Source organism: Plectropomus leopardus, chromosome 16, assembly GCF_008729295.1.
Source record: "Plectropomus leopardus isolate mb chromosome 16, YSFRI_Pleo_2.0, whole genome shotgun sequence".
NCBI lineage: Eukaryota > Metazoa > Chordata > Actinopteri > Perciformes > Serranidae > Plectropomus > Plectropomus leopardus.
The window spans coordinates 31,236,655-31,264,638 of NC_056478.1; the positions used below are offsets into that span (position 1 = coordinate 31,236,655).

The 27,984-nt window shown below is 40.5% G+C and overlaps 1 protein-coding gene across 1 annotated transcript in view; it reads right to left on the reverse strand.

The window, feature by feature from the left end:
- Window positions 1-1,741: 1,741 nt before the first annotated feature.
- ptchd4 (patched domain containing 4) overlaps window positions 1,742-27,984 on the reverse strand; it is a 62,555-nt gene continuing 36,312 nt past the window's right edge. The window contains exon 3 of the mRNA XM_042503864.1: window positions 1,742-3,423. Within this exon, the coding sequence (XP_042359798.1) occupies window positions 1,742-3,423 (1,682 nt within the window). The remainder of the gene's footprint in view (window positions 3,424-27,984) is intronic.

A 27,984-nucleotide genomic window follows, 5' to 3' on the forward strand; every position in this document is an offset into this window, starting at 1 on the left:
TCCAGCAAAGAGTGGGTATATGAAGGCTTTTTTACAGGAAAAAAAAGTCGCCTGCTTCCAGAAAAAAAAGTTTAAAGGGAGTAATGAAAAATTAAGTTGCTGGCTGAAGAATAATGGGCTAAAAATTGCAAAAAAAATCTCTGCAGAGCTCAAGTGATAATTCTCTTTGACTATGTCACTACAATCGACCACTTTCACATTACACTTTCTTTTGATTCATTGTCAACATTAAAATATTGGTTAGAACAGCTTTAAATGCTGGTAAAAATAAAAATATGAATGAATGAATTTTTCAAATTGAACTCTTGAGCAGGGTAACGTTGTAGGGCTGGATTTAAAGAAATGTGTTATATAACAAAACTCAATGATTTTAAATGAGCTTTTCTCACTTCTGGAACAAAACCCAGAAGCTGTAGTTTTTACTTCCGCTCTCTATCAGTTTTTCACACTATTTATGACACAGTGTACTTAACAAAAAGTGCCTCGCTGCTTAATTTAAAGCCTGCTTCATAAATCTGAACAACATTAAATAGCAGTCCTTTAAATAAGCTTGAATAACTCATGACTCATGGTTGATTCCTATGAAAGTTCAAACTTACTGAGACTTTTTGCTGTTATAGTAATCTGTCAAGCAGTTCTGTACACTATTTGGCACCGCTGCTAGTTTTGAATTGCATTCAGACCTCCCAACTGCCAGTGCCTTGCTCGTAAGCTTTTGTATGTGGATCACAGAGACATTCATACTCTTACAGAAACTTTCCATTGTTATCAACCCGCTAGAAAAGTTTGATATTTCAAGCCTTGGAAACATCCGTCAATTTTGGTTTTCACCAGTCTGGTGCAAAAGCGGTTTAGGATTTACTTAAGTCATACTCAGGCTTACTGCCTTTTTTAAATACTGCTGCACGACAGTCATGTATCACTTTGTCTTCGTATGCTGCAGCCCATGGCAGTTTTTTCTGCCATTGCCTTCAACCTTATACAACCACTGAAATAAAGCAGAAATATTTGTCTCCTGCTGATATAAGCCTCGACAGTTCTATTCACACAATGCAATGTGCAAGATAATTCTTCATAATGGACACAGTGTATGCCATCTGCCCAGTTCAGCTGTTGAGCTGTTTTAAATGTCACAGAAAAGCATGCAGTGTGCTTTCCAAAGTTTCTCTCTTTCAACAGAATTAGATATCGCTTCTTTTTGCTGCTATCAAAGTGTGAGTGGTAAGGTGTGTGCTGTCGGCATTGTTTCATTTGCACACTTTTGTTTGATCACACAAACCACTTTCACCGACTTGTCTGAGTGTCCTTGGCTTAACAGACTGCTAGGTTCCTCACTCAGTTCTTCTGAGAAAAGGGCTGCACAGGATGAACATAAAATTGCTATTATTTAGATTGACTAACATACTGTTTGTTTAGAATTTAATTACAGATTTAGCAAGCATATGTTCTGGTAACTAACTTGTTTTTATATACCAAATAGTTGGGAAAGTACTTTGGAACCATGAGCATGTTGCAGTTTGTGCAAATGAGATACACTGTCCAGACTGAAGGACTGGATGACTAACCAGTGGGGCTGCGCTCTACTCTGGCCGGCTTAGCCACTAATGGTTAAGAGTGACCAGTTCGCACTCCTCAAGGGACACCACAGACTCCCCTGCACCTCAAGAAGCACCTCACCATTGGAGAATACCTCAAATCCACCAGATACCCACTGATACTCACTGCTAAAATATCAAACTACTCAGACGTTTGTCACATGATCAGGATTTTCCCTGACTTCGATGCACTCTATCTCCTCCCTTTCTCTTTCCCTCTCCCTCTCCCGCTCCCTTTCCCTCTCCCGCTCTTTACGCTTGGCTCGTTTCTTTTTCTTGTGTCTCTTTTTAGACGGCGGGAAGAAGGTCAGGAAGACGGGCAGGATGACAAAGCAGTGCAGCACGGTGCAGCCCGCCGTGAGCAGGGAGCACTTGAACAGTGTGTAGGTCAGATTGGAAGGCACAAACACCAGGGGCATGATCCCGATCACAAAGCAGGATGTGTTCTGCAGGATGGCTGCCCCGTGCTCCTCCAGTGCCAACTTGATGCACTGCGTCCTAGTGTGCTCGGTGGCCAGCACAAAAGTGTACAGGTGTGGTGCACAGTGATCCATGGCGAAGTTGAGGGTATAAATAAGGCACAGGATTGAGATGCTGTCCATGCCAACGTTCCAGAGGGTCATCAAACCCAGGACGCCCAGCTCCACGGATGTTACCGTCAGGATGAGCCAGAAGTTCCCCAAGGGGTTGATGACCAGGAAGAAAGTGAGGATGAGGATTGTGAGTACGCTGAAGCCTGAGGTCAGGATGGGCGAGATGACAGAGGAGCTGTAGCGGTCCATGAACACAAACGTAGGATTGAATGCGATGAACTTGATACTGTTAATCAGCATCAACGGACGAAGCTTTTCCAGAAGCTCCACCACTTCTTCGCGCTTCTTCTCCGTTGTCCGTGCCACTAAGTACATCCGCGAGGCGATGATGTCGTACTCATCAGTCTCGCGGTTTTTGGAGAATATGATGTCCTCAGTGAAGTGCTGGTACTCCGGGCTGCGCAGAAAGGAGCCCTCGAGGATGGTGATGAAGTCGCTTTTGGTTGACGCACTCACATTCACCACCCGCAGGTAGTGGAAAAAGTTGTCCATCCAGGAAATCTTGTTGAAGCCATGACTCAGAGTCTTCAGGTGCTCCTGCACTGTGGAGTTCCAGTACTCAATTGGCTCGTAAATGTAAAATCCGATCACAGGACTGTAGTTACTGAAGTACTTCTGCTGGGTCAGAGCATATGAAACACTTGGAGAGTTACTAGCCAGCAGGTTCACAATATTTGATCCATCACTGATCTGTAAACATCCCATGAACGAGAAAGAGGCATAGATGAGATACAGAATAACCACAAAGGGCTTGACATAAGTATTGGTAATCCATTCTGTGTAGTGCTCACGCAGGAAATGCTGGATGAAGTGATTCTGGTAGGGGACACTGTCATGGTGCGTGGACAAGTCATGGCCGTCACTCATCATGGTTTTAAACCATGTGGGCTGGCGGTCCAGGTACTCCACTGAAGGGATTTTACAACAGAAAACACTGTGGTAGCGGTTCTGCTCCAGCTGTCCAGCGAACACCAGGCAGGAGCCATAGAAAGAGAAAACGTAGAAGTAGTTGACCAAGATGGCAACGCACATGCTCTGGCAGAAAATTTTCACCGACTCGATGTTTGTAAAAGGGCTAGCTCCCATGCCAAAAGTGATGATGTAGAGCGAGCTGGTCATGGTGTAGCACACCATTACATCTGCAAAAGCATCCGCCACGCGCTCCTTGAATGGAAGATTCTCTCGTGTTCTCCTCCAGCCTGCCAGTAGCTCAAACACGCCTTTGGTTCCATGACCTGGAAAAGACGACAGAGAACTCAATTAGAATTCTGTTTGAACCAATGTGTTAGCACTGCAAACACCAAAAATGACATGCTTTGAGAAATTGTTCTATTTGCATGATATAATCGTCTCTAAGAAGTGAAATGGTCCATGTCTCAGAGGGATTTCAGAGGCAACATTTTGTTGTATCACTGAGTGATAACTGAGTATGAGAGTACTCCAGATTCCTAAAATCCAGTGGTTGTGATAGAACCGAACTGCTGCTCCATGTCAGAACTGCATAAAACATAATTTTATCAAGCAGCATCAACAGATGAGTGTAAAAAAAAAAAAAAAAAGATTTTGTCTGCTAATAAGCGTGAAAGGGGATTTTGATTTTCTTCAAATTTGGATCTCATGGATAAACTTTTGTGTGCTGTACTTGAACCTTTAGACCCTAGGCTAAAATGGTTTGGCTTTCTTTTGAAAACATGGCTAAAAAGGCAATGAGGAACTTGGCAAGAGAGCACCAGAAATCACAAGAAATTAGAAAAGGCTGACAAGAACATGACCTTAAGTTAGTTCAAAAACAAAAAAAGAGACAGAAAATTATAAGAGAAACATAAAAAATAAGAATTATAAAAAAGAGAAAATGTCTAGAAAAAATATGTATAAACACATTGTGTATAGGTATATACACACACAAATGCACATTTAAATATATATAATAGGGCTGGGCAAGTTAACGGGTTATTATCGCGTTAACTCATTAATTAATTTATGCCAACAATTATTTTATCACGCATTAACGCAGTTTTTATTATTTCTTTTATTATTGTAAATGTCTGTTGCTCACTGCCAACAAACAAAATGCCAACAAATGCCATAGCGAAGTGGATAGCTACAGACCGCATACTGATTAATGTTGTGGAAGACGTCGGTCTGAGAAACGTTCTCAGAATTGCAACAAATGACGGCAGCTATGAGATTGCCTCAAGACGCACCATCTCAAGAAGAGTACACGAGTTGTATGAATAGGAGAGGACTGAAAAAGCGACAACTTTACAGCGTACACCCTCTGTTGCTCTCACTGGGGACTACTGGACATCACTGGGTAACAATAATTACCTTGGAGTTACAGTTGATGAACAGTGGGAACTGCATTCACATGCCCTGACAGTAATGAAAACAGAGGAAAGATATTTTGCTGAAACGTGCATGCGACACTTCATTCAAAGTGCACAGCTCTGGAATGTGTCAAATAAAGCCACCACACTCAGCACAGATAGTGCAAGAAACATGATCACTGCTGCGAGACATCTGCCTTTTGAACATGTTCCCCGCTTCTTTCTGTCACAGTATCTCTGCATAACACTGCGTTTGACAATGTCCTGGTCAAGTGCAGAAAAGTTGTGGGGCACTTTAAACACAGTCCAGCAAATGCTGCAGAATTAGAGCAACAACAAGTTGAACATGGACAAAAGAAGGAGTCGCTTGTGCAAGACATTCCAACCAGATGGAAGTCAACTCTGGGCATGATAAAAAGCATCCGCAGAAACAAACAGCCACTGAGGGATGTCCTCACCACAGACACCAAGATGGCCATGCCAACTACAGCTGAAATGGACAAACTGCAGAGGTTGGAAATGCTGCTGGAGCCTTGCAGGTATATTTTACATCATATTTCTCACTATCCTGTCTGAGTGCATGTAAGAGAGAAATAGTGTGTTTATATGTGTGTGTAAATATGTAAATGCAGCTTGATTATGTAGAGGATTTTTTTTTGTGTATAAGTGAATGCAATTTATTTTGACTGAAGTGGAGCAGGTATGTGACTGAACTTTTAGGAGGAGAAAAGTATGTCTCGTGCTCTGTGGCTCTGCCTGCTTTTTGTCATCTCTCTAGGGTGATGGAGAGCTCAGATGATGACCCTGCCTACGTGGCCAAGTTCAAGTCTACATTCAGAAAAGACCTGGAGACACGCAAGGAAAATGCCAACAATGCATATCTGAAGATTGCGACTGCATTGGACCCTAGAGTCAAGGACCTCAAGTGTATATCCAGAGCTGAGAGGAGTGAGGTGTGGGCCTCAGTCACAAACATCAGAGCCACCAAAGAAAAAGTTAACCCTATTGGCTGCTTCATCTGAGTCTGATTCTGAACAGGAAGAAGACTTAACCCATCAGTTCAGAGTCCTGTCCATTAGACCTCAGTCCAAACATGCAGGCTCACACAGCAGGCTGGCCCCCTATGCACAGAAGTATTTAGCCACACCTGCAACCCAGTGAACGGTTGTTTTCTCTTGCTGGTCATATTGAACAGAAGAAAAGAGCTTCGTTATCATCCGAAAATGTAAATAATCTTGTATGTCTTAGCAACTGGCTTAGTGCAGAGGAGTAAAAACGTCAAGTTCTAGGAATTGACAAAGTGCACTGAAAAGGTTTTCTGGTTCATTTTTGACTGAGATTCTCCAAAGGAAATACAGGATAAACATGGACTTTACAGACTACTCCTCTGCACAGTAAATCCCAGTTGTGAACTTTTTTTTGTGTTCACCTCACTCGTCAACAGGGACATTTGGTAAAGAACATAGATGTTTTATGCTGCTCCCTGATAAAAGAAAAATGATTTTTCTGCTGTTACCTCAGAAATTGCCCTTTTTTAAATGTTATGATTGTGGCTCAGGAATTTGTGTCAGTTTTTTTTTATATAACAAACAGGATAACATTAATGCCCTGGCAGTGGCAATAAGCTTTAGTTTTGTTTTTGCTTTGATTACATTGTTTAAGTTGAGATTTATACTAAATATTATATTGAACTGCTACTGGATAAAAAAAATCCTGATGTTAAAAATGTTTGCACAACAAATGTTATGGCACTTTCATTCATAAGGCAGTACATTTAAAATAAAAGTGCGTTATACACATCTTTCGAATTCATTATTGGATTTTGTATATAACAATGCGATTAATGGTGATTAATTGCAGGAAACTCATGTGATTAATCACGATTAAAACTTTTAATCCTTGCCCAGGCCTAATATATATATATATATATATATATATATATATTATATATATATATATATATATATATATATATATATACTATATTCATATATGAGGTCATTTCCTTGATTGTGTTGATTTTGTTTCCCTATTGTAAGTTTTCACTAATTTCTTGCTAAATTTGGGTAGTTTCTTCTTTAGTTATTCATTGCCGTCTTTGCATGTTGTGATAGAAATCAAGACAGTTTATTCAGCTTTTAAATGGTTAACATCATTTCGTTCTCTGGTAGCTTAATTGTTAAGGCACATACCAAATATATGCAAAGGTATTGTGTGTAATATAGGTGCAAAGTGGGAGCAGTTATTTCAGACGTCGAGGGCTCAAATAGAAGTCACAATTACATTTTGTAATGTTTGTTGACGTAGGCGGAGCAGTTCCAATCCCTGGATAGGATCCTGTGAAATTATCCCTTCATTAAACAACTACATCGAAACAAACATATTTTAGTAAGAACAACAAGCTTTCCAAGGTGCATTTCAGTAAGAGGCATCCATTCACAAAACTTTATATCTGTTAGAGCTCAAACAACCTCCTCAATGAGGAATGCAGGTTAATATTGGCATCTGCAGATAACAGATTAGAGATTAAGAGTGACAACATTGGCCCGACATGAACTTTTCTGCAGATATGACAGGCCAACAAGATGACGCGCGTTAATTATGGAACTTTACTCAGTTGAAATAGTTCAAATTTGCCCTCGTTTTGACTGTTTTCAGGATTGTGTCATGCAGACAATAATCCAAGCCTGTTTAAGTGGGGGGAGTTTTACAATTTGTTTTAAATTTGTTACAAATAAATTAGTTTCTAGGATTTTAGGACATTTTTGATATTTTAGGACATTTCTAGGATTTTGCAACTTTTATAGAATTTTAGGAACATTCTAGAACACATTTGTTGGATTTCAGGACAATTTCAGGATTGTAGGACTTTTCTAGCATTTTAGGATATTTCTAGGATTTTAGGACATCAGGGTTTTAGTTAGGCTAAGTCAGAGGGTGTGGGGGATCCTCTGCTGGCACTTTTTTGATAAACAAGCTCTATTTTGATGCTGTTTTATGCATTCTGGCACCCTTTGTATACTAAAAGTACATAAACAAGTTCGACTGTGACTCATTGCATTTTTTATTGTGAATTAGAAAAGGGTTCGGGGCCTGTCGGGGCCCTGATTTGGCCTGCAGTCCATAAGTTGAGCATCACTGCCCTGCAGGCTGCAATGTCCAGTGCACTTAAATACAAAAGTAACAAAGAGAATAAACAATGTTTTTAGGATTTGCTTAATGTTTAAACTGTGATACGACAGATTGAAGCTATAATTAAAATTTGAGCACCTTGGCTTGATCCTTTTAGTAGACATATGAGTTTTCCTTTTCTCTTCGTATCTGAGATACTGCAGAATTGTGCACAGTCCTCTCTCTACCATGCATCAGTAAGCAACATCCAAATCTGTCTGCAGCAGGCCCATTCATGTGAGTCAAATCTGTGGGATTTTCACCAGTTGAAAATATAGACATGAATACACAACGTTCAAAGCTGTGCTCCATCGTGCAAAATCTCCCACACAGGCACACCCAACCACCCACGCGCACTCTTTATTTATTTGTAAAACGCTGGAGCTGCATTTGTGGTGGAGGTGTGTGTGTGTGGTGGTGGTGGTGGGGGGGTTGTTAGGCTGTGCTATAAATTTCTGAAGACTCATATCAATTGAATGTTCCTCCACCATGTCAATATTTCAGTACAAGTCAACACCGAATTTGGCCGATGTCTGCATCAGCAAGTATTCTTTTTAAATCTAGCAGGTGGATAGGGGGAGTGAGGGGGATTATTGCCCTTGACAGCACTGTAAATTCTCACAGGCAGAAACAGTAAAAAAAAAAAAAAAAAAAAAAAAAAGAGGCTTATTAACTATAAAGGATGAGGCCTTTGTAATGAGTTGGCTACATGGCTTTTTTTGCTTTTAGTTTTATTAAGCTGTGCTGCAAGTCAATTAGTTAGTGTCATCTGGTTAAGTGTGAGGCCAGAGAGAATTCTGACACAACAGTTACACCAGGGGCATCCGCATACCTTCACCAGGTACCAAATAGGATGTTAAGCTATGTGTCATTTTTGGGGACATGATTTGGAAAAGCTCCGGGATTCATTACATTGATTGATTGCTGCAGGAGGATGTGGTCATAACAATGAGCCCATCTGGTGTGAAGTGTCCATGGTTAGTATTATTATTATTATTAACACCACTGAAGAGGACTTCTCACAAAGATGCTTTTACTGATGCATTTGGATGCGTTAATTCATTTCAATTACAAACATCTTGTATTGGCAGCAGCATGAATAAGAGGTCCTTTGATAAATATTAAAACATGATCAGTGATGCTTTCTGTTTGGGCTGCAGCTTTTAATGTTCACTATCAGACAAAAAGACAGGGAGACAGAGAGAGAGTACTAAAGGCCAATATATTAAATCTGCAATGATACCAAAAGGAGATAGCCTGGCAATGAATTTTCTGCAAATCAAACATTTGGTTGTTTCAGCAATACGTGTGCTCACAGAGACCATTTTTGGAGGTGAGCTGTTTCAATAATTTAACTCTTTGAAACCTGCAGTGACATTACTATGCTTGGGAAACAAGGCAGTGAGCAATTTGGCAAGAAATGATCCACAAATCTCAAGAAATTAGTAGATTTAAAACTATTCTTTTTTTAAAAAGCTAGGGAAAGACTGTCTCAGGGGAAAAAAGAAAAACATTATTGTTACAACTGGTGAACCAGGAGGAAATGGACTCAAACTCACGACTCAGAAGACAGTTCTGGTAAGTAAAAAGTCTTTACTGGATGAAACAGCTTTGGTACACACAGGATGATCAATTGAGGCAAAAAGTATCCAAAATGAGCAAGGCGGAGGCAAAGTCAAAAAAACAGGCGAAGTCCAAAAAACCAACAAAGAGACACAAGGGAAACAAAAGCTGGACCGTCGACACACAGGGAGGCTAAGACGAACTGGCACAGAGAGGAAACAAGACACACACTAAATACTGTGGTGAGGGGAAGGATAACAAGGCACAGGTGAGCCTAATCAGGGCAGGACAGACAATCAGACACAGGTGAAGCCATCAAAAGGGAGGGAAAACACACAGGGGCAGGAAGTGAAGTGATCTGAAATGAGAGATGTGAGTTTCAAAGTAAAACAGGAAACAACATGAATGAATGAAAACAACCTAAGAAACCTGAGCTGTGACAATTATAATTAGCATGATATTTAAAGTGATCTTACCTAATAATTTTAAAGCACTATTTCTAAGTCTTCTTTGCCTTTTTTGCTTTTTTTTTTTTTACCCTTTTCATTTGTTCTGTTTTGTTTGACTAATTTTCAAGTAATTGTCTTGTACTTTTTATTTTGTGCTAACTTTTGGGTCATTGTTGTCTGTTTTTAATATAATTTCTATTTTTTACATTATGTGATTATAGCCTATGCGAAGAAGTAGCAACCACATATTATTTCTAATATTAATGAATCTGCAGATCGTGTGATTGGTCTACAAACAGACACACACACGGTCTAAATTCCTATAGTACCAACAGTGGACCATCACTCTGCAAAACCAAATGTGGACCTCTCCTGCTTGTCATTTTAAAAAAACAAAAAAAAGAATAGAAAATTTACTTTTAAGTTCTTTCCCCATAATATTACTGCAAGTGTACTTAATAAAACTTTTTAAAGAAATTGAGAAGAGACTGGCAGCCTTAAGCCACGGCTACGTATCAAAGAGGTGACCTTCACATACTGTGCATGCACACACACACACACACACACACACACACACACACACGGAAAACCCTTTCACACACAAATTTCTGCAGCTGCAACTATAAAAAATAAAGGTAGAACTGCTGACTCATGAACATATTTACAGTTTCCATACTGATGTAATGTGAGTACATCTTATTGCTAGTCAGAAGGGCTACCTGAACATTTTATCATTACTTAAATCTTCATACTGTCTGTCAGATATAAGATCATGAACATCTGCAAGCATATGGCATGCGAATGCTAAGTATGATTTGTAGTAGAGAATATAATATCCTCCAACAGTCTCGATTCAAGAAGCACTGAGACTATAGTGTTGGGACTGTGTTTTGATCAAGTCTGCTTTCTAGTAAGAGCAGAACTCTTTTTATCAATGAGATTTTACACCTGTCTCACCTCTCTGTGAAACTTCCTCAGTCTTTGAAAGCTCTGTGCTCAACAGTGAGAAGAATCCCAAATAGGATGGATGACAGAGAGCTGAAAAAGTGCAAGCAAAGATCAAAAACAGCAACGCGGTCACTGGGGTGATATATGTATTTACACCCGTGTCAAACTAAGAAAGACGCTCCAGTGGGCAACATGTCTGAATTCAGCAGTGAAAAACAGCAAGGATAGCACTCTGCATCTCTTCATGTGTAGTGGCTATGAAAGTGCTGCTTTCTCACATTTTTCTCTTAATCTCTAAGGATATTTGACGAAATGACTCAGTGCTAACAAAGGATTAAAAAAATACAAATATCTGGGGAATCATTTTTTTGAGAAATATGTCTGCTCGTGCCTACTAAGAATATGACAACTAGGAGTTTAAATGTTCCCCTCTCCTGTATGTATTCTTTGGCTGGTAGCTCTCTGTTTTTGAGGGGAAGACAGTTTCCAACATGCTCCACAGATAAATCAGAGAACTGAAGTAAGAAAAAATGGAAAGGCTGGGAAATTTTAGTTGCAGATTCAATATCTGAGTTCTTGTGATTTGGGAGAATTCTCAGAGCAACTCTGAGCAAGCAACAGAAACTTTTGTCTTACTGATTTGTGCTTGACTCTGCTGCTAGGTATGATTCTTTTAAGAGATGTGATTGGTGTTCACAAGGTTTCCAGGGACCCTCAAATTGCACGAATCAAAATTGGTAATGTAAAATATACCGAATGGAAACACGTCAATTTTTCAAAGAAACACTCATTTATTGCAAAAATATTTTAGCACTCACATAAGGTGGTGCTTCAGGTGATTCCAAAAAGGCATATTTGGCAAAACTGCAATGGAAGCACTTTTTTCACTTTAGGGTGGGGTAGGATAGGATTCACTTTATTAATCGCCAAGGGGGAAAGGCCAGGAAAGGCCAGCCCCTTATACGTGGCCGCTCCCACGTATAAGGAAATAATAACGGCTCGTGCAGTGGCTGCAATAGACATAAAGCTGTTAATGTAATGGAAACCCACCTTTTGTAGCACTGGCCTGTTATACTTATATGGTTATAGCTAAAGTACTTGGTGTGGATGGCCCTTTAGACCAATAGCATCAGTTAGCTGACAGTATTAAAAATATCTCCATCACGGCAAAAAACTTATTTTTCTCCATGTATTTTAAAAAGTGAAATAATTAATACTCATTAACAAAGCACTGACAGCTAAGCTTAATATGCGATTGAGCCTTGTAACACTTCCATATTGGAAAATAATGTTGTAGCTTGTGATGCTTTAGTTCATTTCTTGTCTTTTAACAGGCCAGTGTTACACAAGGTGGTTTCCATTACAGATTTGCCCAAAACTTCAGCGATATTTTCAAAATGTCAATAAAGCACAATTGCAAGATGACTGTGTTTCCACTGAGTGATGTTCTGCCACTTCTCCTTTGGCGATAACATTCAAAGAAGCATGGTGATGAATGTTCAAAACCTTAGCAGTTTTATTTCTATTGCAGCCACCTCACTAGCCATCATTAGTTCCAATCCAAGTTTTTTTTTTTTTTATTGAGGTGTTTCCATTAGGCATATTTTATATTCGTAGTTACAATTTGTGCAATTTAAAGGTTTATGGAAACCCTCCTACAGACTTAGTAAAACACTAGTTTCACACTCAGCTTAACAATACATTTACAAATAGTTGCAGCAGCCCAGAACTACATGAATAAACTTCCATCCAAGGAGAAGAAACAAAGGAAATAGAGCAAAGCCTGGTCAGAGTGGACAGTGCAGGAGCTCTAATCAATGGCAAATTGAAAGAAGCAGGAAGGAGAGGAGCACATGGCTGGAAGCATGACTGCCGCTCAATGCTAATCAGATTTGGTGGAAACAGACAATTCTCTCAATGTCTGAATGCTGATAGATGCAAAACTAAATGTTCAAACTTTAATTTCTTTTGCGACTGTTGGCCAGTACCAATGGGGGATGGAGATAGAGCAAGAGTAAGGTAACACAGGCAGAGATTGCAGTAATAAAATTCAACCAGTGTCGCTGTGATGCCCCGAAACAATGGCTAACACACACACACACACACACACACACACACACACACACACACACACTCTCAATCCATTTATCTGTTTCTGTCAAACACACACACACATACATCATATGTTCTGGATCCTGGATGTTTCTGTTTCCAATTTATGTTCATATTTCATATGTTCTGTTGTGTTCTCTTTTGTTGTTTAAGTTTACAAAGTTGTTGTAGTTTGCACAATAAATGTTCACACTGATGAATCAGATGATGATTTAAAACTTATTTCACACACACACACACACACACACACACACACAAATCACTCTTGGGGCCACCTGGTAGTCACATGGCTCCATAATATAATGTAATCTAATGGCAAAAATACAAGAATTTCATGCATCGGCCTACAATGGGAAAAGAGCTGAATCTGGTGGAATACAGTAAAAATGTCAAATATCACTACTTTTCTTCACAATGAAATGCTGACATTACAGAATGCACAATTTTATACTGTAATGGCAGTGAGATTAAAAAATGTGTTTATAATGGAAGTCAATGAGCCATTTTTGGCCATGAAGGTGTCCAGAGGGAGTATCTGGTGCTACAGAAAAAATAATAATGCAATCAAATCAATTTTGTTGCTAATCTTTGACACATTCAAGACTCTAATCACCACCAAAGTCCCATCCCCCTACTATTTATTATATGGAAAAAAATATTTTTTTGTGATTTGTTTGTAATAAATCATTAGTAATTCAAATAATTAAACTGGCATTTAAAGGGTTAAAATCCTGAAAACAATTGAATGTTTGGTAGTTTTGAGCAAGTCTTAAGTTGTTTAAGTGATTTCTGAAAAAAAAGCAGAAAAAAATATTGATGTATGATGATTTAATAGCATTTTTTCTGTGCGTGTCCATTTTTGCCACGAAGGTGTCCAGAGGGTGCAAAATGTGTCAAGGGCGAATGAAGGACATGTAAGAGTAAAAGACACTGGATTTCAAAAATTTTACACAAAAGAAAAGTTCTTACAAAAATTCATGCCAAAAAAAAATCATTTTGGCTGTAACACAGCCAAAATGATCACCAAATGAAAAAAAAAAAAGTGAATGTACAAAAATGTACAAAAATGCCCGAGAAGGGCATAGGCAAAGTCTGCCTAAATTTTCAGCTTAACCCCCGCCTGCAAGATGTTTTTGTCCTCTGCACATCACTTTGCAACAGGCATTTTTACTAATCATTCCTCGAGGATTTAAGAGTAATCAGGGAAAGGGAACTTTTTTGTGCATGGCAGTGAAATGGTTGAATAGGGTTCCAGGTATTCTTAAAATCATGGGCAGCTAGGGAGGTTTCAAGCTGGTGCTTAAGAATCGGCTCAAAATACACAGTAGGATATCACGTCTTACAACAGGGTGTCTCTTTATTTCATTTTTTAGTTTCTGTATTGATGAACAGTGAATTATAGTTAACAACTTTGAATTGACAGCTTAGGCATAGGTCATGTTTTGTATTAAAGTGCACTGTATTATTATCTTTTTGATATGCTTTTGTATGTCACTTTGCCATGTTTTCTTCCTCTTCTTGAAGTAAATGAGCATTAGTGTAGAGCCTACACACCTCTGCAAAATTGCAACTCGAAGTCCGTAGGTTTGCTACATACAACTAATAACCAACAACACCTTTACCTGAGACCTGTTGCATGGAGTTCTAACAGCCCTTCAAACTAAAAGTCCTCAATATAGTTTGTAAATATTTTAATTTTTAAAATTCTAATTTGCAATGTTTCTATGGTGATGGAATCCTCTTTAGAATTCTGATGACATCACATTGCAGGTGCTTTAATCCTCTTTAGAATTCTGATGACATCACATTGCAGGTGCTTTAATCATCTTTAGAATCTTAACATCAAAGGCAATAGAATCCTCTGATGTCACGATAGGTGCACTATATATACCTCACTACACGTACATTACCCATCATTCTTCAACTTCAAAATCTGCAGATCTACACCACTGTGTTCAGACCACACAATTCCCACCAGTGAAAATGGATGGCCGAGGAGACAGATTTCCAGCACCCATCAACTTCTGGCAACTAGCAGCTGGAATATTCGGGCCGGAAGCAGATTTCCTTCTGAATCCGCCTCTGAGAGAGGAGAATGGCCAAGGTGACTGCCGCTTCTCTTTTCTTGTTGAGAACGTTCCAGCTCCTGAGGTTGAAGTGGTAATTGTCAATCCAGTTGAACCAGTACAAGTACCACCACCTGAAGAGGCTAGACGACGGCCTCGGGAGGAAGAAGATGACGATGAGGATGAGAATGAGAGCAAGCGATTCAGGTGGTGGGATGAGTTCGCAGACAGTGACAGTGACTGGGACAGCGACAGTGATGACAGTTATTCAGCCTCAGAAGAGGAAGAAGAGGAGGACCCACTTCCAGCAACATCAAGGAAGAGGAACAGGGATGAGGAGGATGATGAGGGTGATGAAGTTGAAGAGGAGAGGGATTCACTTCCAAGCCCATCAACGAAGAGGAACAGGGATGAGGAGGTTGATGAGGGTGACGAAGATGAAGAGGAGAGGGATTCACTTCCAGATCCACCAAGGAAGAGAAGGCACTGATGCCTACATGAAGTTGGTGTGGGCTTGGTGCCCACATAAACTTGCCGTGGGCTTGGTGCCCGCATGAACTTGCCGTGGGCTTGGTGCCCGCATGAACTTGCTGTGGGCTTGGTGCCCACATGAAACCACACAAAATAAAAACTAAATTAAAAAAACAAAAATAATAACCATCAAAATAAATTTACTAACTCATTGTGTGTTTTTAGAAACTAGAATACAACAGTATTACTGACAGTACCCCTCCCTGAGCTACCACCTTATTGTGGTGGAGGGGTTTGCGTGTCCCAGTGAGGAGCTCAGTTGTTGGGGGCTTTATGCTCCTGTTAGGGTCACCCATGGCAAACAGGTCCTAGGGGAGGGACCAGGCGAAGTGTAGCTAGCTAAACGGAAGAAAACGGATGGATGGATGAATACAACAGTATCAAAAGCCAAATTGTACAGAATTTGACAGTAAATTTAAAAAATTCATGAATGTAAATTGTACTTTTTCAAGATCTTGATGACTGGATTGTGTGTGTTTGTGTGTGTCTGTGTGTGTATGTATGTGTGTCTCTCCACAGCTAACTTTCTAAAGTACTGAACCAATCAGTCTAATATTTTGTGTTCACATTTATTATGCTCAGAACCTCTTTTAGTTGCTGTGATTAACAAAATGTTTTATTGAATGTTTTATATCATCATTGACTGCTGACTGAGTCCTAACTGAATGGTAAGTGTAAGTTTTCTGGAAATCATCTTGGCTAAACAAGCCTTACCTTGTTACACTAATGCCCCGTTTACACGTACACGGTTATTTTTAGAAACGGAGAAATATTCCTTCGTTTACACGCAAACTGAGAATTCGCCTCTGAAAACGATGCTTTTTAAAAACTCCGGCCAGGGTGGAGATCTTGGAAAACGCCGGTTGCCCATTTGCGTGTAAACGGAGCAAAACGGAGAAAACGCAGGCAGTGGATGTCACAGTATGCGACAGAACTTGCACTTGTGTCAAAAGTGTGACCTATGTTTACATGTTGCTATGGTAACCATGGATCCCCTCAGAGTAGCAGCCGTATTTATGTTGGTGCAAGCCCTCTTCTCATGCTTACATTTACAACTACAGCTGATTTATTACATGGAGGAGCAGAGACGGATGAGTGTTCGGATGACAGCAATTTTGCAACAACTTCTCCTCCCTCCAACACCAAGAGCCTGTCCGCGTCACCGGCGCCATTTTTCTGTAAACAAGAAAGAGGAAGTGACTCGTTGCTGTTGTTGCTATTTTCGGGATTCTGATTGGCTAACGTGGGCTTCAGCTTCTCGTTACACTGCCACCTACTGTTTTGGAATGTCCTGGCAGCAGACATACATGGGTTCGTGTAAACGCAAAGTTTTCTGAAAACGGACACGTGTGCACGGAATTATTTTTGAAAACGGAGAGGGTGAAATGTCCGTTTCTAAAAATAACTGTGTACGTGTAAACGGGGCATAAATATGAAGGAGAAGAAGAGAGTGAAGTGGCACCACAATCAGTAGTGCTACCAAGTGACATGCTGTAGCACTTGCTGGTCTCCTGCTGAAAATGAACTAAACTAAAAACTCACACACACACACACGCACACACACACACACACACATACACACACACGCAGTATGACTACCATCTTATAACTTTATAGCCACGACTATGAATCTGCTGGGAAGACCACATTCTCATTTGCTATTGCTCTCGCCATCTTCACCCACACACAGACGCTCTGGAACAAACACCCACATACAGACAGCAAATGAACAAGTCTGCTCCCTTTCACCTCACTTTTGCCTCCGTATATAAGACTGCAGGTGGTGGAACACACTTCCTGGCAGCTGCAGTGAAGGCCTACGGCACTCGCTCCTCAATATCTGCAAGCAGCTGAGTGTACTGACTGGGGATGGTGTTTAGATAATAACAGGCTGTGTAGCTGTGATTGAGGACATTGCAGTTATGTCCTTAGTATTTATTCTTGGTATTCTCTCTAATGTTTTGTTTTTTTCATCTGTAGAGTTTATATTATGAAAGCAAAAACATCCATACTAAATGTGAATTAACTATTCTAAATTTCAAAAGCTTGAAAATTCATAAGAAATCATTTTTACATGCTACAGCTTTGCAACTTACACCACAATGTAAGCCAAATTGTGAAACTTTTGCACACTTCACTGTGGTACAAAGTATGAAGCCCATCACTCTGTTTTCATCAAAAACTGTTTGACAAATTAAACCTATCTCTTCCTACATTGTTTTGCTCAATTAGGGTACATTTTATGAATCTCAAAAACACATGGTTATTGTCTAGTGGTGGTTACCTGGAACTCTGTACTGTGCTGCCAACACAGTCGCCTCAGCGCTCATAGAGCCAGGAATGATGGCGGGTGGACAGGTTTCAGATCTGTGCAGTGCACCAGTACAACACCAACATGGTCTGATCCTTGGCTGCAGAGGCTAGCTCTAAGGATGTGGAATGTCACCTCTCTGGTGGGGAAGGAGCTTGAGCTGGTGCGCATGGGCTCCAGAACCAGTCTTCTTGAGAGGGGTTGTACTGTCTTCCACTATGGAGTTGCCACTGGTGAGAAGCGCCGAGCAAGGGTGGCAATACTCATTGCCCCCCGGCTCAATGCCTGTATATTGGAGTTTACCCCGGTGGATGAGACGGTAGCCTCCCTCCACCTTTGGATGGGGGGATGGCTCCTGACTGTTGTTTGTGTGCCGATGGTCCAAAAAGCATCTCAGAGTATCCACCATAAGGACCATCAGTTCTTAGAAGGGGTGCTGGAGAGTGCCCCTTCTGGGGAACCGTGTCCCTCGGGGAGTCCTGTGTGGGGTTCTCTGGGAGTGTGGGATATCGGACCCCCTGATACGAGCCATCCGTTCCCTGTACGACCTGTACCGGAGCTTGGTCCGCATTGCCAGCAGTAAGACTCGTTTCCAGTGAGGGTTGGACACCGCCGGGGCTGCCCCTTTTCACCGATTCTGTTCATAACTTGTATGGACAGTATTTCTAGGCCCAGCCAGGGCATTGGGGGGTCCAGTTTGGTGACCTCAGGATTGGGTCTCTGCTTTTTGCAGATGATTTGGTCCTGTTGGATTCATCAGGCCGTGACCTTCAGCTCTCACTGGATCGGTTCGCAGCCGAGTGTGAAGCGGCTGGGATGAGAATCAGCGCCTCTATATCCGAGGCCATGGTTCTCAGCCGGAAAAGGGTGGAGTGCCCTCTCCAGATCAGGGAGGAGATCCTGCCCCAAGTCGAGGAGTTTAAGTACCTCGGGGTCTTGTTCACGGGTTAGGGAAGGATGGAGTGGGAGATCGACAGACGGATTGGTGCAGCATCTGCACCGGACTCTGCACCGATCTGTCGTGGTGAAGAGGGAGCTGAGCCGAAAGGCAAAGCTCTCGATTTACCGGTTGATCTTCGTTCCTACCCTCACCTATGGTCACAAGTTTTGGGTAGTGTCCAGGAGTCATCATTCAGCTCTTCCTGGGGGATCCCATGGCTTTCCCAGGCCAGCTGGGAGAAATAGTCTCTCCAGCATGTCCTGGGGCCTCCTATCGGTGGGAGGTGCCCTGAACACCTCACCAGGGAGGCCTGGACGAAGTGGCTGGGGAGAGGTAAGTCTGGGCTTCCTTGCTTAGGCTGCTGCCCCCGCGACCCGCGACCCGACCCCAGATAAGCAGTAGAAAATGGATGGATGGATGAAATACAGTCTTTCTCTTTTGCAACCAAAATATAATTTCTCCAGTTTCACTCACAAATTTTAATACAAATTCCTGTATTGCTATTGCCTGGTTGATTGCCGCTCATACACCAGTGATATTCAACTTGCTGCCCTCGGACCAATTCTGGCCCTTGATAGGGTGACGGCTGGGCCCTGAACCGTTTTCTAATTCACAATAAAAATAATGAAATTCACTCCGACAAATATTTTTTATAGAGGTCCTAGTTAAGTCCCTTGTGTCCTAAAATCCTAAAAACATTATAAAGTCCTAGAAATGTCTACAAGTCCTCAAAACATCCCAAAATCCCAGAAATTTTCTAAAATCTTAGAAATGAGAAACCTCCTAAAGTTCTAGAAATGTCATGCAGTCCTAGATATTTCCTAAAGCTATGTCCTCAATCCTACAAATGTCCCAGAGATGTCCAAATATTCTAGAAACATCCTAAAATTCTAGAAATGTCCTAAAATCCTAGAAATGGCCAAACATTTTGAAAACATTGTAAAGTCCTCCAAACGTCCTAAACTCTTAGAAATGTCCTAAAATCATAACAAATTCCTAAAATCCTAGAAATGTCCCAAACTCCTCAAAAAAAAGCAATTATAGAAATGACTTTAAATCCTACAAACCTCCTAAAGTCCTTAAAACATCCTAAAATCCTATAGATGTCCTAAAATCCAACAGATGTCCAAAAATCCAAGAAGCATCCTAAAGTCCTAAAATTACTCCTGAAATCCTAGAAACATTCTTAAGTTCTAGTCATGTTCTAAAATTAAACAAACAAACAAACAAACAAACATGTATGGGGCAGCTGCAACTGGCCCCTGGCCTCCTGTCATACATTATTTTCGCTGGATGAGATTTTGACTCTACTGCATAAGGTTTAATACAAAAGTAATGACTGCCGAAAGTCATTACCCAGACAGCAGGGAGAGATTCACAGCTTTTGGCCAAAGTGTCAGTCTGCAATTAACAAAAACTAACAAGTTCAGGGATTCATTTCTCTCTGGCTTCAAATCACACCTAAAGAGCCTAAAAAACATTTATGAGGCTGAATGAGGCTCCAACATAAAGAAAGCAACCATCAAAACAGTTGCATTCATTTGGCATAAAAGATATGTCACCCAGAGGATGTAACACCTAACTTTGACTTCTGAATGTTTGGTCGTACTTTATGTGTATGTGTGTAAACATTTAGATACATTCAATATTAACAAAGCCTCACCTTAGATAATTCTAAAAATGACCATAAATGCAACATCTGCATAATGGTAATATGTAGGTTTAGATTACTGGTTGTCAGGATTATTATAAACCAGCCCATTCTCATTCCAAAGTCTTCAAACAGCTCCACTTTTGCAGTGCTTTTGGCATAAGATCACGACTCCAAAAGCCAAGCTTTGCCACCGCACAATACGCTCCTGGATGGTATCAGCTGAGAATGCAGCTGCACAGAGAGGTGTTATTATGCTCAGGCATATGGCTGGATGGCACCTGCTGTGGCAGTATGATATGCAGCCAGTTGTATCAGTTGAAAATTGTGTAATATGGAGCCTGTTGCGGTCACATGATAGGCAGCCGCACAGCATCGGGTTTAAACGCTGCTGGTAAGGACAATATGTAAAGAGCATGAAGGTCCCTATAGGGCAGGTATGCTGGAGTCCTGTGTTCACCTCCTATCTGATGGTGATGTTTTTTTTCTACACCTCACTATGTACCTCCTTCCCCTAATCCTAACCATCCGTGCCAGGATGTGCATTGGTTGCCATTTGCTTTTGTTGCCTAAACATAACCATGTGCAGCGTAATGCCACCATGTGCTTGTGTTGACATCATGGTAGCAGAACGTCAACAGCAGACGCAGAGGGATACCTAGAGCGTAATATGTAGACACCGCAGTCCACTACAAGGCAGTAACATGTGATGACTTGTGATGCAGATGTGTTGCATTAACACTTTCCAGGGCAATGAAAAACAAATGTGATCTCCATTGTAATATTATATGAAATTAAACAGCACACTGTAACATTTTTCCACCAGAGCTGCATGGTCGAGTTCTTCTCGCCACATTTTTTTCTTTTCTTTTTGTACAACGTTAAATTATCAGGTCATTATGTATTTGTTCTGACCTGCTGAGGGACTGCAGATGCGTATTAGCTCAAAAATATAATCTGGTACAGTGCTTAAAATTGTGACATTTGTGCTTTAAACTGTTCCCCTTTTAATAAAGTTAAATAAATTACTAAACCATGTGTCAAATTGGGCCGATGAAAAAAATCTGACATACTGGACACTATAGAAATTTGCTGTGGGGTTGACAATGTCATATACAGCATACAATTGCCTTAACAGTAAATATCTCTTTAACACTGGATGCAAGAGAAACTTCACTCATTTCCACTGCACAAAAACCCTGCTAAAACCCACTAACATCTGGCTTTTTCATATCATGGAAAAGGTAATAATCAGCATTCACACTCAGGTTAAATGACTCTGCAGTGTCACAGTTATCTACCCCAGCTCTGATTGTCATTCAAGAAATGATGGGGCAACACAAAATACCGTCTGTCTCCTAAGCAGCGCTCAAACATCCATCCAGATTATTCTGCACTGAGTTTGAAAGAGAGACTGCATAAGTAATATATATATATAAAGAGAAGTAACCACCATGAAGTTTGCACAAACCTCCAAGCTGCGTTAACGTGTTTTCTGGCCTGTCTATGACATCAAACATGACACACCAAAAAAAATAACCCACACACACAGAAAGGTATATTCATCTGCTGCAGAGCCTTGTACACAGTTCCGTTCCAGCAATGGAAAATAAGTCTACCAGATATTTTTTAGCGGGTTTACCTGTGTTTACAAAAGCTGCATGAATGTGCTAATTTTTATTTTAAAAAAAGGGGAATATTACTATTTTAAATTCTAAGCTAAGGTTAGACATTTTGCTGCTGGTTTGATTTATTTCAATGACATGGGGGGAAAAAAAACATGTTTTTTTTTTTTGTTAAATCTAAAACCATAGTGGCATCATGACAAAAACCTGACATTTAAACGGTTAAAATTCTGAAGATTAATGAATATTAGATATTTATGATTAGGACTGATAATATTTAATGTACAATTTTTTTAAGCATGATTTTGAAAAACGCATTTTGTGTGCAAAGCGATACAATTGTGTTTAATATTAAAGTAGGCCCTAAGGGTTAAAGTAACACCAGCAACTGACTGACAACAATAAGAGAGCAAGCAACCGACAAGAAGGTGACAGCCCTACTGGTTATTAAAAAGAGTCATTTTACACTGAAGTGAAGGTGGGCAATGATGCAAATTAACTTTGCAAGAAGAATAAATATTCTATACTGCTCTGCTTTTAATATGTGCAAGCTTTGCTGAGTCGCCAGATTGCCCCTTTTATATTTACATGATACAGGACACATACACACCTACACTCCCCAGTTCAGCAGGAGCAATGTGCTGGCTTGTGAGTAGGAGTCTGCCTGGGTTTGCCCCCAGGTGTGAAACAGCAAATTTGGTCATTTGCATTTTCGAGTTCTCTCCTTCTGAAAAAAAAAGCACGCTGCTGCTGCTTATGCATGGAAGTCTTTTGTCCTCTCTCTCTCTCCAACGACAGGTTATGTCTTAAAAATCAAAGTGCACAAAATGTTACCACAGAGTCAGCAATGATGTTGCAAAGTGTATCACCAACAGCTTCTGTGTGTTGTCTATGTGCAGTGTTGAGGCTGGGCTGAGCAAGCTGTCTGCATGTATGTATGCATGTCTTTATCTATAGGCTTTTGTTTCTTCTTGTGTCTGCTTGCAAACATAGAACTCATAAAGTGATCTCCATCAGCGTGTACTAAAATACAGTCATGCAAGTAAACTAGAGATGCTGTGTTACCCATCAAATTAACAAAAGCATCACACGACCATCATTAAACAAAAGAAAGTAGGACTACATAACCAAATATCACCTACATACAATGCAGCCCTGAGCTCCCTCCTCAGACAGCCTGACACCCATTCACACCTGGACCCATCTCACCCTAACGGCCCACATGATGGCTGTGTGGGCCAACGACTCACATGTGACTTTAATGACTCTGAAACTCAGGCAACATCTACATTAATCCATTATAAATTTAACAAACATCAGTGATGACACGTTTCAGCCTGGCATTCTCACTAATCCAGCTTTTCAGCAGCCCCGAAACAGAGCTGTTTGAAAACACTGATGATCCCCATGTTCTGCGGTTGGAATGGCCCACTCGCAACGTCTCCGTCCCCATATGACCCTTAATCACAAAATTATATAATAAATATAAAATAAGGCAGTTAAGCTGGGGCTCCATGTCTCAGCTGCCTGTCAGCCATGGCACATCCAGAGAAACGGAGGCTTGCCCATTTTTTCTGCGTGCCACACGCAGTTGACGCCAGAAATAGACAGTGAAAATGGTGTTTTGATAATTACATTAACATTATACCATCTTTTTTACAGTTTCAGTGTCTTTATCTGTCACGGTGTTATTCAAACTTCCCTGCTTCCATTTCAAAATAAAAGCCCTCTGACAACATCTCTGTTGACAAAATCCCATCAGTTGTTGACACAAGGCTTTTTATTGTGAAACGTTTGCAGGACCGTGTTGTTGACAATCAGGAGCTGAACAACTTGTTAAATGAGTGCGATATGTGCTTATAAATGTGGAAATGCAGAACTCACAGCAGCAGGCAGCCCTGCAGAAGCGTCACAGCAACACCATGAGCGTGCAACACGCTGCAGTTTGGCCAGATTGCTATCACCATATAGTCAATGGCCATCACATGCTGCTTTAGGCATGCAGTGTGCTGTACACTCTGATGTCAAAAATCAAAGGAGACATGCCAAAAATCTAAGGTTTTCATGTCTACATATACACACTGAAAACTGATTTTTCCAAAATGTCTGTTTTCAGTGACCAAAGACTCCTTTGCGCGTGTACGAAAAGCCAAAATGCAAAAAAAAAGTTACGCTTCTGTACCTGTGGACTTGGCCTGAAATAAGATGAGAAAACTCTGCTGTCACTTTCTCATCTTTGATAGGAATCAATTTCATAAACAGTGACATGCAGTAAACAAAAAGTATATCATTATGATTTTTTTTCACTATTTCTGAGATGTTTCCAAAGTAATATAATGGTGAAATACTAGAATACATACCTGGGAATGATACTAGTACTGGTAATACTGATAATTCTATGTTCAGAAAGTGATGTATTTTTGTATAGTCTCAAAAGTTTAGTCTATGTTTAAAAACTATGGTATCTGTTAAAAAAAGGAACATTGATTTTGTTGTTATAGCTCCAAGGAAATTAAAAAAAGACGAGAAAAAAACTTTTTTTGCTTTTATCGAAGTATATGTACGTATGTGCATGTGAACGTTTATACGGACAGTCCTAAAACACGTTGCCTCCAGCTCTGGCTATTGCCAGCAGGGAGGCAAAATAAAACTTATGTCTCTTGCATCTTAAAAATGTCCCTCTTTTCAACTGACCTGAATCTAATTAACTGTTCAATAATTTCAATACCAAATTAAAACAAGTCTTTTTAATTGTGTATCACCATCTTTTTTCTTCAGGGCCCAACATGAGAGTGCTGTTCTGGCATGATAAGACCTGAAGCCATCGGTCACAGCTGTGGCCTCTGATCCCATTAGTCCCGGTCACACACCTCAATGAAAAATTCCAAGCTGCCTTATTAATGGCAGGTCATATGTTACACTTGGGGGGATCTGTATTAAGAAACTCAGCTGATTAGAATTCTGGCACATTGTGTATGACTTTGTTTGTGCCGTGTGTGTGTGTGTGTGTGTGTGTGTGTGTGTGTGTGTGTGTGTGCAGGTTAGCTATCTCCTGACCAGGGAACTCTGACAGTAATATGAGGATCAATACTTTCTGACGTCATGTGGTGGAGCTGCTGCAGTGCCGAAGAACATCTCTCTGTATGACACGTAAAAATCTACACACACACGGTCACACATAACAGGACAAGCCATTCAGTCACACTGACAAAGCAAATTTCACACCCCCAAAAAGCCCATAAATAAATAAATAAATAAATAAAAGTTAGGCAAAAACTATACACATAATTATCATATCAAACATTTAAAACAATGTTACTGAATTATTGTAATTTTTTCAGCACCTTTTTTCCAGGTAATTTCCTTGTTGTTTTCTTTTTAAACTTTCTTATTAGTTTTTTTTTTAATGCAGAATTTCTATAAATTGTATTTTTTTTAAAACTTTATTTTTCTGTGTTTTGTTTTGTTTCAACTAATTCTCTGGTACTTTTCTTGTACTAATTTCTTGCTAATTTTGGGGTCCTTTCTTTTCTTTGCTCATCGCCTTCTTCACATGTTTTTAAAGGAAATCTAGCCAATTTGCTCAGGTTTCAAAGGGTTAACAATGTTAGAGGAGAAACTCAGCACCGTGGCTGGGTCACCTGAGTCAAGGCTGGTGACAGTGTGGCAGTAAGGAATACAAAAGACTTCTATGATGAAGAAAAAATACATTTAAAAAAATGACAAATGAGGCTGTTAGTCAGATAATGTGATGAGTCGGAGCCTGGCTGTGGCGCTTCAGCCTGAGCAGCAGACACTGCTTTGTGTCTGATGGCATCCGCTGGGACTTCCCGTTCATTCGGAGGCTTTTTCAAGAAGCAAAAGTTTGGAAGAGAGTGCTATAAAAGTAAGCTCTGAAGCTTGGGTGAGAACGGTCATTACTGACTTCTGTGTCCAGGTTTAAAAAAAGAGAGAAAAAATGTCCTACATAACAATAATGTTACTGTGTGTTACACAATCCAAATGAATTTTGATTATTGAATTATCAAAGTTAAGTTAACCAATGATAATCACTAGGGCTGGATTAGAAAAATTGATTTAATCGATTTGAATCGATTTTGCATTAAATGGTCCGATATCGATTCATAAAATCCAAAAATCGATCTTTTAATGTAACTGTCTTCTTTGCCGTGACTGTACGGTACAGCCGGTAGCAGCCTGCAGTCTAAACCCATTTAGTCTCACATGCTCAGCATTTCGCGTGACATTTCATGGCACAAGATATCACGAGAGGTCTTTGCTAGGTGAGGTGGGCGTTGTTGAACAATATGGCGGGAGCAGGTATACAGAAGGCACCGTCAACAAGCTTAAAAGCAGAAGTATGTATACATTTTCGATTTCAAATACACAAGGAAAGCAATGAGTTGGAAAAAAGCAAAGCCATATGCAAAATATGCAACTTGGAGGTACAATACTGTGGAAATACCACCAATCTCTGCAACCATTTAACAAGACATCGCCCAGAAACCTCTGCAAAGACATCAGAGCTGAAACAAACCCACCTGGAGAAGGCATTTGCGTGTAAGTTACCAGCAAACTCTCCGTGTGCTCAGAAAATAACCGAGGCTGTCACAACGTTCATATGAAAGGATAAACGACCATACGGCGTTGTTGAAAACGACGGTTTCCGAAGCCTCATTAAGACTCTGGAGCCACGCTACGCTTTGACACGCTAACAGCTAAGTGAAATGACAATCCCAAATATGTATGCAGATATTAAACAGAGCATCGCAACTTCACTTTAGTCAGCAGAGAGAGTCACCCCAACTTCTACCTGACAGTTACTGCTCACTACATAGACAATGACTGGAGCCTCCTACAAACAAGGGCGGTTGAAACCAGCCACACGGCAAGTAATCGATGTAAAATGTTGTCTGCGGCGATAGGAGAGTGGAAGCTGACAAACAAAGACCCAGCCATTGTCACGGACAATGCTGCAAATATTGTCCGTGCTGGGGAAATGATGGACCTGTTGCACGTTGGCTGCTTCGCACACATTCTCAACTTAGCCTCGCAAGCAGCTCTCAAAGTCCCAACAGTTGCACGCCTGCTCGGCAGAGTGAGGCACAACGTTTCTTTTTTTCATCGTAGCACCACTACAAGCCACAAGCTCAAAGAGAAGCAAAGGCTTCTGGAGCTGCTTGTACATAAGGTGGTGACTGACGTGGCGACACGGTGGAACAGCGCTGTGGACCGTTTCCTGGAGCAGCAACCAGCCATCTCAGCAGCTCTGCTGTCACCTGAAGTGCACAGTAACGAACAGCATCTCTGCACTTTTGACAGAGGTTGTATCAGTCTTCAGTTACAGGCGGCAAAGTGGATGTCCTCAGTTTACAAACTGTTTGTAGCCACCTTATTTGCATTGTCTGCCGTGATTTGATTTAATTTAAATTAAATTTAAGTTGGTCACGTCATGTTTAATAAAAGTACATGATTAATGTAACTGCTTTCGGGTCAATTCTTAATGTAAACTATATTTTTTTAATAATAATGTACCAGGTCAGAGGGTTCCTTGTGAAGTTTACAACATCAGCTCTCTTTTATATCCCAAAAAAAATTGGTATTTTAACTGAAATATCCCCGACTGAATCGATATCGAATCAATCAAATCGAATCGAATTGGGACCTTGTAAATTGAATCTAATCGATTTGGGAAATCTGAATCAGTACCCAGCCCTAATAATCACATTCACCAAGGTGTCATTGACTTTACTTTACATGACTTTATTTCAAGATATCTCTTGAATACATATGCTCTTGGAGAGTGTTTTATAACAGTTCTCAATCATAAGACCATAAAACATCATAAGACTTCTAGACCTAAAGTAGGGAGAGTCGCCTTGTTTCTGCCTGAGGCAGACACAGAAAATCTTCAAATGGTAGCAGAGACATGACGAGTTAGCACCAAGAGCAGACAAAAAGTTTGCATGCAAAACAGCACCAAAAATCAATAAAACAGCATCAGAACAGAGCTTGGTTATCACAAAGCTAAGCCCCTAATGTCTTAAATTCCTAGAAATGTCCCCAAAAACCTGGAAATGTCCTAATATCCTAGAAACATGT